Source organism: Lactuca saligna, chromosome 4, assembly GCF_052625555.1.
Source record: "Lactuca saligna cultivar CGN05327 chromosome 4, ASM5262555v1, whole genome shotgun sequence".
Lineage (NCBI taxonomy): Eukaryota > Viridiplantae > Streptophyta > Magnoliopsida > Asterales > Asteraceae > Lactuca > Lactuca saligna.
In genome coordinates this window covers 20,524,201-20,537,564 of record NC_136420.1, presented here as the reverse complement: position 1 = coordinate 20,537,564, position 13,364 = coordinate 20,524,201, and the positions used below count along the sequence as shown (strand labels likewise).

The following is a 13,364-nucleotide window of genomic DNA, read 5'->3' as shown; positions in this document are numbered from 1 at the left end:
GAGCTCGGGACGATCGCAACGCATTCACCCATGTTATTCCGCAATATGTTATATTTGGGATTAGACTCTGATATTTGTTTAATTAAAATGTTCGTAATGTTTGAAACAAGGTTATTTAAGTGTTTTCATTAAACCGTTTTATAAATTATTAAATCAAAAATGAAATTTTTGGTCTTGGATTTTGGGATGTTACAGAAACGTTGTCTGAATTACGAATCCAACCGGATTATGAACAACAGTAACGTGTTCAAGCGTGCTTGGGTCCGGAGCCATTGACTTCTCTTTGAAGTTATGGGATTTTGTTATTGATTTAGAACGAGCATAGAGGTGTTGAGAGAGGGCAAAGTTAGCAGCCGTATAAGGGTTAATTTTTTGGGACCAATTTTTTTAATTATATGTATGTATATTAAAAAAATCTGGATGTATTAAAAACAATTAGTTACGCCATGCACTTAAAGTACATTTGTTTTTTATATGTTCTCATTTGTATTTTTTATTAATCAGTTTTTTAATAGGGTTTAGATGTTGAGTCAAGAACTTTTTGTCTATTTTTTTTAATAGGGTTTAGATGTTGAGTAAAGAACTTTTTGTCTATTTTCCGTACTTACGCAAAAACTTTTTATAAATTTCAAAGTTTTATAACTTTGTGTTACATTGGATCGGGCTATATTCTTATAACTTTAATAAATTCAATTTTCAAAATATAATTAATATCAGATTGGGAAATAAATTAAAAGTATCTTCTTAATAGGTACAATTTTGAAAGTAAGTTAGAATTTAATGCCATATTTGTTAGATTTGTGAAAGTAGAAAGTTTTAATACATAAAAAAATCAAGTTTAAAGCTATACTTTCATTGTGTTTATGGTTAGAAGGTGTATAGATATAACTTTGAAAGTAAGTTAGAATTTAATGTCGTATTTGTTAGATTTGTGAAAGTACAAAGTTTTAATACATAAAAAAAAAATCAAGTGTAAAGCTATACTTTCATTGTGTTTATGGTTAGAATGTATATAGATATAACTGAAGAATATTACTAGAGCTACATAAATTTTAGAAGTTTCAAGTTTAATGCCATATTTGGTTAGATTTGTGAAAGTACAAAGTTCTAATGCGAAAATTGGTTGGATTTTCAAAATACAATGTATTAAAAGGAGAAAATATGACAATACAGTGACTTAAATATTTTACATTTTCAAAGGACAAGGTCTTATTAAGAAAAAACACGTGAAAGTAAAATATTGGATTTCAAAAATATAATGCTATAAAGTATAATGTTATAGATGGTTAAATCATCAACATACAATAACTTAAAAACTTGAACTATAAGACTATATTTGATAACCTAAATCAGACAAGTTTAGATATCCAAAGTATATAATGTCTTAATATGTTGCTTTTAAAAGTATCATGTTCACATTTAATGGAAACTAGATGGGAATCATGCGCGCCCGTTGGTGCTGATTCAATTTTTTTTTGTTCTTTCTTCAATAAATAATGAAGTAACTGAAATACATAAATAAATTATTGTCCGGAAATAATCATATAAGATTGCAGTGTCGAAACTTAAAAACACTCACTTGCATTGCATTTTTCTTCTTGGTGCAAGACATCCCACCAACCTCGTATCTATAACAAAAAAAAGTTAAAAATCATTTCTTATATATAATTGTATTTGATGATAAGAAAATCAAGATCACCGTGTCATTATCGTGAGAGTTCCAGTATATACAACCTTATTTTGCTCATGATTGTGAGACAGATGAGGGTTTGCTGAATCACTTCCGAAACCTATTTGTAAAAAAATATATATTAATGAATATTTTACAAATATAAAAACTTATGGAAATAAGTGAATAAAGAAAAAATTTAGTACCAAACTGAAGAACCATCCCTGGTGTACAAATGGATTTTCTGAGCTGGACTACATCCTCTGTTGTAACAACCGTCATTCCCAAAAATATTTAACTTTAAAAATGTGACTTTTCTTATAAGTTTTTTTTAAGCGTAAATGATTAAGAGAAAGAAACATAAACTACTTCCGCTTATCTCAGTTGAATTCACCCCATATCAATTGAGCCGTCAACATAACATATCCCCAGTCTTGTAAATCACCACATACACCTAAAAGTTGAAAAAAATAATAATAAATTAATAAGCGCAACTAATTTCAATAATCGAGACCCGCCTAATTACTTAACTTTTATAACACTACGTCCTTCATATTTTAAGCTTTTACTTTGGAATCTTTTATTAAAAAAAATCAAATAGGAGGTAGCATCTAAATCTTGTCACACAGAATGACGAAACTAAGCCACATTAGCTATCAGGAATGATCTAAAGAAGGCAAAATATAAACAGTAGTTGCCTCACACATGAGTAGAGTATAAGCAAAGTGGAAGAGTCGAAACAGGAGATGATAATGATGAAAGTGTTTGCCATAGTGGTCGCTTGTTGAGCTGCTTCCACATTGAAGTCAGCAACCTGAATCCCGTCAACCAAAATGCACCAAATGATCAACAGGTATACGCATAAAGTCAATGTTGACCAAAACTTATATTTATAACTTACCACAAGAAGCTTATAGAATATTGATTCCACATCTTCTCCAACATAACCTGCCTACAGAAGAGGGTAATGAAATATCAAGAAACTGATGTATACATACATGAATTTTGTATCTGATGTAAGGTACAACTTATATCAAACCTACCTGTGTCAAAGTAGTAGCATCAGCAATAACAAAAGTAACATTCACTACTCGAGCTAAGGTCTTTGCAAGTAATGTCTTCCCTGCCCTTTCAGTCGAATTCATGATATAACAATCAAAACAAAAGAACTTTGAATACGATAAACAAAAAAGAGAATCAAGAAATAAGTGAAAACCTGAGCCAGTTGGACCCATTAACAGAACATTGCTCTTATCTAACTCAACATGATCCACATCTTGGTTTTCAGTTTCTTGATTTGTATGCATAGAGGCATGATAAATTCTCTTGTAGTGGTTATCAACAGCAACTGAAAGCTCCCTTGAAGAAGCAGGTCTATCTTAAACGGCCGGAAATAATAAGCAGTTCTGCAGTTACAACACATGTTAAGGGCATGGTAGATGCCAGTATCATCCACTGTGAACATATAACGGAAATATACGTAATGAACATTAGAAACAATCCGAATTGTGAAAACATAGCCTAATTCGCAAACTTCAAATTAAAAATAACCGGCGAGTTCATATCGCAGCAGCAACAGCAGTACAAGAAGTGATTTGACTTACCAGGTGTGATTAAAGGAGCAGGCTCAGAAAAAGGGAATGAAAGACGTTTGCTATGTCTTAATCGAAAAAAGTCAAAAAAGTCAATTAAAGGTCTTATTAGCAAAAAATTATGGGATATGGTAAAATTAGTAAACAAAATCAAACAAGTTTGCTATGTCTTAATCGAAAAAATAATATAATGTTTTAATAGGTTAGATTTTGAAAGTATAATGTTAAACTTGTTGGATTTTTAAACTAATCTATTTTAGGTAATTAAAATAACAATATCTAAGGAAAAAATAATGGAAAGTATTAAGCTTCAAATTCCAAAGTACAATGTCTTAAATAAAAGTTTTCATGTGCTCTTTATCAAGAAAAAAAAGTAGAACTTTTTAATAGGTTAAATCTTGAAAATGTAATGCTATAGGTTAAAATTTTCATGTGTTCTTTATCAGGGAAATAAAAATGTAGAATTTCTTAGCAGGTTAAATCTTGAAAAAGTAACGCTATAAGTAAAGCTATAATGGTAAAATAAAAGTAGATTATTTTAATAGGAAGAAACCATTGAAAGTTTAATGAGATAGTTGATTTCTTACCTTGGCAATGGAATTGGATAATGGAAAGTCGTTTAGCTTCTTTTTTTTTTCTAGATTTGTAGGTGCTCTCAACTGCTCCAATTTGTTGTTCTGTCAAAAAAGGATTTGTAAGATGATGATAATAAAAAAAAGGGTAGGAATACATAAATGTGGTTGTTTATATGTTGTTGTTAGCCAATATTACATTACAACAATATTAAAATGAGTAAACAAGCATGGTAAACCTAGATTCCACCTTGCTAAATTTATAATCTTTAATATTATCATAACATAATTTGTCCTAAACAAATTGAATTGAAGAAAATACCAAGTTTTAAAATCCAGCCAAAATACTCTTCATCCTGATCAGATGATGCCTCTCCTAAAAATAAAATCACATTAATAAGAAAATACAGAGGAAAGTATAATAATGCTAAAACTAGTTAGATTTTTAAAATATAATGTCTTAAATAGGGAAAAGATTAAAAGTAAAATGTCTGAATGTGAAAAAGATATAGATATAAGAGATTAGATTTTCAAAGGGTCATAAAAGTACAATGCTTTGAAGCATATAACAAATACATATATAATGTAAACATGCATCATTCTTCAGCTAGTAGGATTTAATGAATATTAAATAATATATACCTTTACCTAAACTGTAATAAAAAAAAAAATCACATCATCATCATCATCATCAAAATTAAGGTTATAAAGTGTTACAACAATCAATAAGAAGGACTGTTAGATAAAAGTGTTTCAGATGCTAGCCTGACTCTTCACAAACCTGACATCAATAAATATGTATTTCTGTAGTTATAACAATTGTAATATATACATTAGAAAATAAATTATGTTGCATGTAAGCTAACCTCTAGAAGCCCGGTGGATATAATAAGAAGAAGCACACCACCAGACCATTTTAGTTGATGAAGGTAATCAAGATAAAATAAAAAAAGATGCAGACTTTGTTACCATGTAAATACAAGATCTTGGTGTCAAATAGGTGCTTTTAGGATGAACATCTTCTACCTATCATAATGAATTGAAATGAACAAACACTATCTTTGTTAATTATGAATCCAAGAATTAAAACAATGAAAGTGCAAGATGAATATTATTATCCTTCCCCACTCCCTCTGCTGCAAAATGAGAAGAATATTTAGAAGTTGAATGAAGGACTATTTCCTTTCCCTCATTAATCAACAAGAAACGAAAGTTGCTTCCTAAATATCATCACAAAACAACAAAATGGATATTAGTCATACCAGATCCTTCACGAAGATATCAAGTGCAGATAAGGGTGTATAATCATTGTGAGGACCTCGATTCTCAAACATCCTGCAATAATGGAAACAAAACTTTCACAAACTCTACACATAAAATGGAAACTTAATCCCATTATGTTTATTAGTTAACATTTTAATAAAGAAGACATAACAAGATGTTCCTTCACTATTTATTTTTTATGACATTAAACAAGATTTTTGTATCTAAATCTAATCGAGCTCCAAAGGCCATTGCTTCAGCTGCTGATGCTATATGAACTCCAGCTAGCAGTCAGTTGATTTAACATCTTTACAAAAAAATAAGTTAATAAAATTAAAGACAATTTGATGTAGGGGAAGTGAAAATTCATGCAAGAAATAAAAAAGGAAAATAAGTTATTTTGATTAGTCATAATAGTTGTAATAAGACTGATATATGATGTCATCAAGACAATGTATTTACAATTCAGTGTTTGGAAACAAAGACAGATGTCAATGGTACATGGGCTTGTTCTCGATTTGTCGTGTGTGCAAAAGACATGAATGCCCTTCTAGAAAATAGCCCTAGAAAGTTGTCCCATATAAAAAGATGCAACTTAAAAGTGAGATGCATTCAGTAAAAAGACTAACTTACACACCGTAAATGTGCCTTCAGAAGCCCTTATGACACCACCAGATACAATAAATCATAATGTATACAAAAAAGGGTTAACAAATCTACCAGTTAAAGCAATGTCGTATGAATACAAAAAAAAATAGTGTTATGACAATAAGAACCTCTACATAATTATTTAAAGCCCATGGAGTTTTTGTAATTTAAAATCCACCACTGAATGTGAATCTCTTATGTTACCTTTTGATACTTGTGCAGGAGAGCTTCCAATCAGGCCACCAGCCTTTTCAAACCTGTAGATAAAGTTGACTTATACACCTATTATCCAGACAAAGCATAACAGTAACGGAATCTTGAGCTTTGTACATGTTGTATTATTTATTATTTTTATCCATAATAGCAACATACTTTCATTTTGCTACCATTAAGGGTACTCTATTCGTTTCATGGGTAAGGAATTGTAACTATGTTGCTATTATCAGTAATAAAAGTGCAAGTGCATCTCTTTTATGGATTTGTTGATAAAAAAAATAAAGTATATTTTCTATTTTGGTAAAGAGAAAAAAAGTATGTTGCTATTTACTGCAAATTGCCCTTCATCTAAATACATAAAAGAAAAAGTGAAAGGAAGGAAAAAAAGTGTTACATCATATCCTTGGACACAGAAATTTGATTTCACAATATGAGTTGGCCATGCCAAATCCCATATAGCTCCAAGACCAATAAAACCAATTTTATTTGGTGTTTGTGATTTCTTTGCCAATTAATTAATTGTTCAGGATTATAAGTTTCTGCAGCATCCTTAATTTGAACTCCAACTACTCTTTCCCAATCCTGCAGAGAAACAATTTCTGACATGAATGAACATGGTTGATAGCAGATAGATGATAGTCTAATAATCTGTAACCTTTAAACCATCAAGACCATTTAATGCATCTGCATCAGTGATTATTCATTTGATTTTAGTATTCATATAATGTCTTTGATGTAGAGCATACCTGCTAGGAATTGTTGATGTAGAGCAATAGCCAGAAGTGGAAGAGGAAATATAAGGGACTTGGCTGTGTCTAAAACAGTCCCCTGTAGTACACAAAATTTAATTGGGAAAAAGTCCTTCTATGTAATCTAGAAACATTAATGAATTCGGGTAAGTTACCAAATCTTCAACTCAGGTGTTAAGGAAATCATCCTTGATTTTGTAATAGACAGGGGATGTAATTCTCGAAAATCCTGCCATATTAGAAAGGAAGAAAGTTATCTATTGTAGTATAATATAAGATCAAAGTTTTATATAAGGTAGGTTTGGAGTTCTTCTTCAACATCAGCTATGAAACTACTTAAAAACAAAATGAGTTCAGATGATAATAGTTACTGAATCTACCATGAGTTTCCTGCAGCATTTGATATAATAACACCTAATTTTCCTTGTTCCACCTAACTCATTTTTGGTCTCTATTCCAAGTAAAATGACTATTTTTTTTGCAAAATGACTACTTTTGGTCCCCGAGTAAAGCTAAACTTTGCAATTTTGGTCCCAAAACTAACTATTGTCATTTTTCTTGGGACAAGGACCAAAAACGTTACAAAGACATCAATTCAATTTAGAACATAGCTTTGTGGCCCTCTGTAACAATGCACTCAGAAATGGAAAAAGAAAGTTACAAAAAGCCCTAAAAAGAAAGAAAATTGGCCCTCTGTAACAATGTACTCACTCAGTGTGGGGAACTGATAATGGAATATAGATAACTTCATTGAAGTGGCATATTCTTTAACAAGATTTATCAACAATCTAATACATCTAACTACTTTTAATCTTTTCTAAGCCCTGACTTCCACCTTACTAAATTTATAGTCTTAATGTTATCATTCATATAAGAAGTTGGCCTAAACAAATTGAATTGAAGAAAATACAAAGTTTTCAAATCCGGCCAAATCCTAGAACCATGTATCCACCACAAGACAAGATGAACTTGTTTTACCTATCAAAAAGAAATTGAAATGTTTTTAGGATCAACATAGATTGATTTCATTATCTTTGTTTGTTAAGATTCCAACAATTAATTATTAATTAAACAAGGAATGAGTGACAAAACTCACATGATGAGATGAGATCATAACAATTAAATGAAGCATGGTTACTGGAGTTGGGATTTTCCTTTTTCATTTTCTAATGTCACCAAGGGCTCCCTTTCTTTCACCAAAATCTAACACAAACATAAAATAAAATGAAGACTCAACAATTTTAAAATCTAATCCAGTTGTTGACTGATCATAACTAACCCCCAGTATTTGCAGATTCTAAACATGTTTCAGTCACTAAAATCATAATTTTTTTGTCTGATAAAGACTCTAAATTTGAAATGATTCAAGATTTTTTTAAACCATAATTAGAAGAGCAGAATCACCTAAAGTGGCAGATCACAATCAAAACGAAAAAAATAGAGTGGTGAGATGAATTATTTTGATCACAAATGACCATATTTCAAACTGATTCAGGACAAGTTTCATGAATAAAAAAAATCAAAATCAAACCTCTGTTAGAAGTTGTAATGCATCTTTTAAATGAATTTAGTTTTAAAAAAAAAAAAACCCTCCAAGAAAAAGATAAAGATGAAGAGGGTGCTTCATTATTAATTAGAAAGGAAAATGAAGTAGTGTAGAAGCATGCTTTTAATTATAATATTTCTTTGGCATCACCTGTCCCCAATCATGTCTTTCCCATATCAAAACTCTAAAACAAAATGGAAGAATACTTATTAAATGTTAGTCAGTAAAGTTGCATCCCAATTTAACTTTTTAAGCAAAATCAAACAAGTTTGATATTTTAAAAGTAAAATGTTTGGATGATGATGATAACTGAAAAAGGTGGAAATACATGAATGTAGCATATTAATCATATAAGCCTATTAACAGCAAGAATTACCTTCATACCACCCAAGGGAGACACAACATGATAAATTTGGAAAATCTTATATGAATTTGGTCATTGTAGAAGTAAATTCAGCTCTGAGAGCAATATTATGAGAAAAGAATACCTCCAAGATGAGGATGCTGGAGACTTGAAATGCTAATATAATAATAAAAAGGTGTGAAATCCATTTTGATTTTGAAGAACCGATTCATCTAAGTACAAATTAACCCTCTACTCCACAAGATGAAACATCTTCTACCTATCAAAATGATTTCAAATACATATTATCTTTGTTATGAATCCAAGAATTAATTAAAACAATGAAACTGCAAGATGAATATTATTACCCTTTCTTTCCTGTGTTGTCTCTTTCTTTGCTGGAGAAAAAGCGTAACCATAATTATATGTTTTTAATCCCATACAAATTATAAAAACCCATCAACTTTAATTTTATTTTACCTAACTTTTTGGTACTCATCACCTGATGTTTCAAGATTCATGTTTACACCACTGGGTTGTTAGGAGCAGAGATTTTGCTTCCAACCTTTTAACAAAAAAAAAAAAAAAAGATTCAAGATCTTCAAATAAAAATACGGAAACTTGGAAACAAAAAGGGACATCAACTTTATTTATGCATTCATCTTGTGTCACTGGTGCAAAATCATTAAGTTGAATGAAATTTAAAGTATTTAAGTTAAAATAAATGGCTAACCTTTTCCCTTTTAAACCAACAACAACTTTAAGCATTCCCATTATATAAAAAAAGATACTACTCTTCAACCTATATATAAAACAATTAAAGGCCATAATACTTGAGACATTAATTATATTAATTCTAATTTTATTGGTATAAAGCATGCTTACAGGAGTTGGGACTTTCCTTTTTCATTTTCTAATGTCACCTCCCTGTTCCTTATTTCACCAAATCTAACACAAACATAAAATGTATCTACAAAAAAACACCCAACAAAAATGCAGTTTCTTTGTTAAGTTGTAATGCATCTTTTGAATGAATTTAGTTAAACCGTCCAACAAAAAGATAAAGATGAAGAGGGTGGTTCTAATTAAGGATGTAATTCAGAATTAACATCTTATGTAATCAACTAATTTCATTCCCATTTCTATTTCTATTTCATGTGTTGAGAGAGAGAGAGAGAGAGAGAGAGAGAGAGAGAGAGAGAGAGAATTACCTTCATACAACCCAAGCCATGGCAGAATCAATCAATTGATCATTAATTGTCCTGAAAATTAAAATCAAAATATTAATAAGTAGTACAATGCTTGTATATTTATAAATAAATAATTATAATTGTTAACAACCTAATTAACCATAGATTCTACCTGCCCCCTTTCAAAACTTCAACCCATAATTAGACACTCTATCGACCTCCAGAAGAAGATTTAATAATGATGATTAGAAAATTTAACTTAATGCAAGATTCCAATCACTAAAGACATATTTAGATATCTGCAAGCTTTTACATAACCTCTACTATCACATGCTAATCTCACTCCATTTCAAAGTACAAATCATTAAAAAAAAAAATTAAAGGATCGAGCAAAAGTAATAGTACGTTTTTCCTTGGGCTGTTCATTTGATGCATTATTAATTATAAAACTATATGAATCATATAAGAAACACATATATACTGTAATTAGTAGGAATATTAAATAATATAACTTACCTAAATTATAAGATTCCTCTCAGTACCCCTGTACAAACATCCTTCCATTGGAGTGGCAATGAAATGACATGTATGCCCCTAATCATCTAAAATTTCAAGATTCATGTTCACACCATTGGGTTGTTAGGAGTCTCACTACTCCAACTGGACCTCATGCACGGATTTACTACTTGTAATGATTCCAACCTGTTAACAAAAAAATATTTAACATCTTCAAATACATATATATAAATTAACAATCAAAATATATTTAGTCAACTCTTACCAAGATTTAAAACACAATAGAAACAAATGTCAACCCACTTGACCAGTTTTTTTAGTCAACTCTTACCAGGACCCAAAAAAAATATACAGGCTCTCTCACCACAGCATATCACCCTTCAAAATATACCTATCTATTATTTGAGGCATTAAATAAATAATCTGAGATTATATTAAATGCTAATTTTATATAAATGCTTACCGCAGTTTACATATGCCACAGAAGAATCAAACTCAGTCAAGATGTATTGAAAAATCACTGAAAGCTAACACAGCCATAAAATGGAGACTAAAAAATTTAAAATCTAAACCAGTTTGTGACTATTCAAAATCCTGTATTTGCATATTTTAAACAAGTATTTTCAGTTAGTGGGGCAAACTCTCTAGAATCACAATCAAAAAAACAAAATAGAGCAGTGAGATCAATTATTTTGATGAGTTACAGAACCCACAAATGACCATACTTCAAACAAATTGAGGAGGAGAAGTTTCATGAAAAAAAATCGTATCTCATATAGTTATTAAAATAATCAAACCTTTGTTTGGCTTCTTGTTGTTCTTGATTATCCTGTCAGATAGCCAGTAAACAGGATGTGTTGCATGATATTAATTTTACAAATCTTCATAAAACTATATAACATGTAAGTAGCCAAGGTTCATACTCTAGATTAATCAATCTTCTTTTCCATACATTAACTTTAATTGTAAATAAGAAAAATCACGTTTCGATAACAGAAAAACCCTAGATTAGAGAATAAAAAACTATAAGAATAAAAAGATGAAGAAAAAAACCCAACGAGAAAATGCAGTTTCTTTATTCAGTTGTAATGGGTCTGGTGTATCTGACAAAATTAGAGTTTACAAAAAACAATGTCAACGAAAAGATGAAGAGGAATGCGGGGTAATACTAGAAACCACAACGAGAATAAAATAAAACAACAATTAACCTTTGATTCTTTCTTAATCAAGCATCAATTTTAACTTTACAAGAAAATTACTATATCTGAATCACCAAAAAAACCCTAGAGAAAACTTACGTCGATCTTGATAACTTCTTGGACTAACAGGCGAATGAGAGTCTACTGCGAAGGTTGGGGTTTTTTGGTCTCGTGCAGTATAATTACATAGATCGTCATTGGTCTCGGGGGTGTTTAGATTTGTTGAGAGCGGAATAACTGAAGAACGCAACCCTTTTGATTTCCATCTCCGGCGAAGGATGGCGGAGCTACTGCAATCGCTATGTGTCTGTGGGGTGTTTTGGGCGTCTGTTGGAAGCGGGACACCTCAAGAAGAACGTATAAATAGAGGGAATAACCCTCTCAACTTCTAACGGTTAAATATCATAAAAGCCTTTCCAAAATTAAGATCAAGATTTCGCTATAAAGAAAGAAACGTATTAAATCTTAAAACATGTTTAATTCTTGAGAATAACTTAATTGAATTAAAATGTTTATTTATAAATGGTTTTATGATCCCACTTTTTTTTAACCTATTAGGTTAAAATATTTTACATTAATTATAGAATGTATTTACTATCACGTGATTGACTATTATTAGTTGCTTACTATTATATTTTGACAAATAATAATTGATTGAAGTATGTCAATGTGGAGTAAATTAAAAAAAAAACATTTATTGTATTTTTCATTTATAATTTAAATTAAAGTGAACATAAAAAAAACAATATAATTTGGTCAATATTCGTTTTAACCATCTTATTTTTAACTATAAAATCACTAATATTTTCAAAAAATTATATCACAACCACCCACTATTACTTGTTGCTTCCTATTTTGCATGTTCTACTGGTCTAAAAAAACCATTCCAATTTAGAGAAAAAAAAAACAAATGTGGCTACTATTGTTTATTTCTTTTTGTTATTAAAAAAAAAATTTTATTAAAATTTATAATTTTTTATTCTTCATAAAAGACATCCATATCGATATTTGAATCAAATATTGGAAATTCTTTGTAACAAAAGATTGTATGAAAAAAAAAATCTACTTGTGAATTTGACTTGAGAAGTATAGTTTTAAAGGTTTTCTAGGTTACATAAAACATATATGCACATAGGGATGGCAAAAAAAACCCCACACCCAATGGGAAACCCGAAACTCACATCCGTTTTATCTGGGGAATCCCTAAGTTGACCAGCGATGGGGAATCCCCGAATAAAAAAAAGTGGGGATGGAGATGGAGATACCCTTAATCACAACCCTGGAACCATCGCCGATATATATATATATATATATATATATATATATATATATATATATATATATATATATATATAATACATAACATATATTTATAGAACAATTTATAATACATAAAATTTGATTTAAGTAACCTAACTCATTAGTAATTACTTGGTTGAAATTATACTTTTAATTTTTTTTTTATCTAATTTAAACTCTTGTATATTTTTTTCTCTTTGGTTGATCTATTTTACCTAAAATATCAATCTGCTAATTTTTTTGCTACTTGATTTTTCATGTATGTATTTAAATTTGGTAGAAAATTTATTTATATTTTTATGCAATTTATGAGTACTTATATATTTTATAAAATCTTTAAACTTATGCTGGTAAAATTGAAACTTAGAGTTTTTTCTTACGTAAAAGTTTGCATATTAAAAGAGAAAAAGAAATCTTTGTTTCCCCGTTGGGGATCCCCGGTCCCCGTTGAGGGTGGAGATGGGGGTTTATTTATATTCCCCGATGGGGATGGGGATTGGAATAAGGATTCGGGAATGGGGATGGGGATTGGGGTCCCCTTTGTTCCCCGCCCTCGTTGCCA

General features: G+C 30.1%; 1 protein-coding gene across 10 annotated transcripts; it reads right to left on the bottom strand.

Annotated features, from left to right (window-relative positions):
- Positions 1 to 1,227: 1,227 nt before the first annotated feature.
- Positions 1,228 to 11,906, bottom strand: LOC145041359 (CLP protease regulatory subunit CLPX1, mitochondrial-like). Of its 10 annotated transcripts, none has more exons than XM_078989391.1 (29): positions 11,603 to 11,906; positions 11,102 to 11,133; positions 10,768 to 10,831; positions 10,570 to 10,682; positions 10,305 to 10,490; positions 9,810 to 9,860; positions 9,484 to 9,568; positions 9,332 to 9,400; positions 9,079 to 9,163; positions 8,967 to 8,996; positions 8,744 to 8,878; positions 7,806 to 7,912; positions 7,620 to 7,687; positions 6,865 to 6,938; positions 6,707 to 6,788; positions 6,355 to 6,542; positions 5,949 to 6,001; positions 5,096 to 5,168; positions 4,156 to 4,859; positions 3,849 to 3,938; positions 2,886 to 3,075; positions 2,713 to 2,797; positions 2,571 to 2,621; positions 2,373 to 2,483; positions 2,039 to 2,123; positions 1,876 to 1,932; positions 1,700 to 1,790; positions 1,580 to 1,628; positions 1,228 to 1,505 (listed from the first exon to the last, which is right to left on the bottom strand). In XM_078989391.1, exons 26-29 carry the CDS (start codon positions 1,889 to 1,891, stop codon positions 1,350 to 1,352), a joined length of 312 nt encoding a protein of 103 aa, XP_078845517.1. In that variant the 5' UTR covers positions 1,892 to 1,932; positions 2,039 to 2,123; positions 2,373 to 2,483; positions 2,571 to 2,621; positions 2,713 to 2,797; positions 2,886 to 3,075; positions 3,849 to 3,938; positions 4,156 to 4,859; positions 5,096 to 5,168; positions 5,949 to 6,001; positions 6,355 to 6,542; positions 6,707 to 6,788; positions 6,865 to 6,938; positions 7,620 to 7,687; positions 7,806 to 7,912; positions 8,744 to 8,878; positions 8,967 to 8,996; positions 9,079 to 9,163; positions 9,332 to 9,400; positions 9,484 to 9,568; positions 9,810 to 9,860; positions 10,305 to 10,490; positions 10,570 to 10,682; positions 10,768 to 10,831; positions 11,102 to 11,133; positions 11,603 to 11,906; the 3' UTR covers positions 1,228 to 1,349. The 10 variants fall into 10 exon arrangements, with proteins under 10 accessions (XP_078845517.1, XP_078845516.1, XP_078845514.1 ...); XM_078989390.1 differs by having other exon boundaries at positions 1,735 to 1,790; positions 2,368 to 2,483; positions 2,571 to 2,617; positions 2,713 to 2,792; positions 11,603 to 11,897; XM_078989388.1 differs by having other exon boundaries at positions 1,735 to 1,790; positions 2,571 to 2,617; positions 2,713 to 2,792; positions 11,603 to 11,888.
- Positions 11,907 to 13,364: the final 1,458 nt, after the last annotated feature.

Bases quoted from the DNA above. Each gene is read 5' to 3' on its own strand.
- LOC145041359 (XM_078989381.1), bottom strand. From the start codon at position 2,976: ATGCATACAAATCAAGAAACTGAAAACCAAGATGTGGATCATGTTGAG. The intron at 2,622-2,712 runs GTAGGTTTGATA...CCTCTTCTGTAG, and splicing joins ATGCTACTACTTTGACACAG to GCAGGTTATGTTGGAGAAGA. The intron at 2,124-2,372 runs GTGAGGCAACTA...TTCAACTTTTAG, and splicing joins TGCTTATACTCTACTCATGT to GTGTATGTGGTGATTTACAA.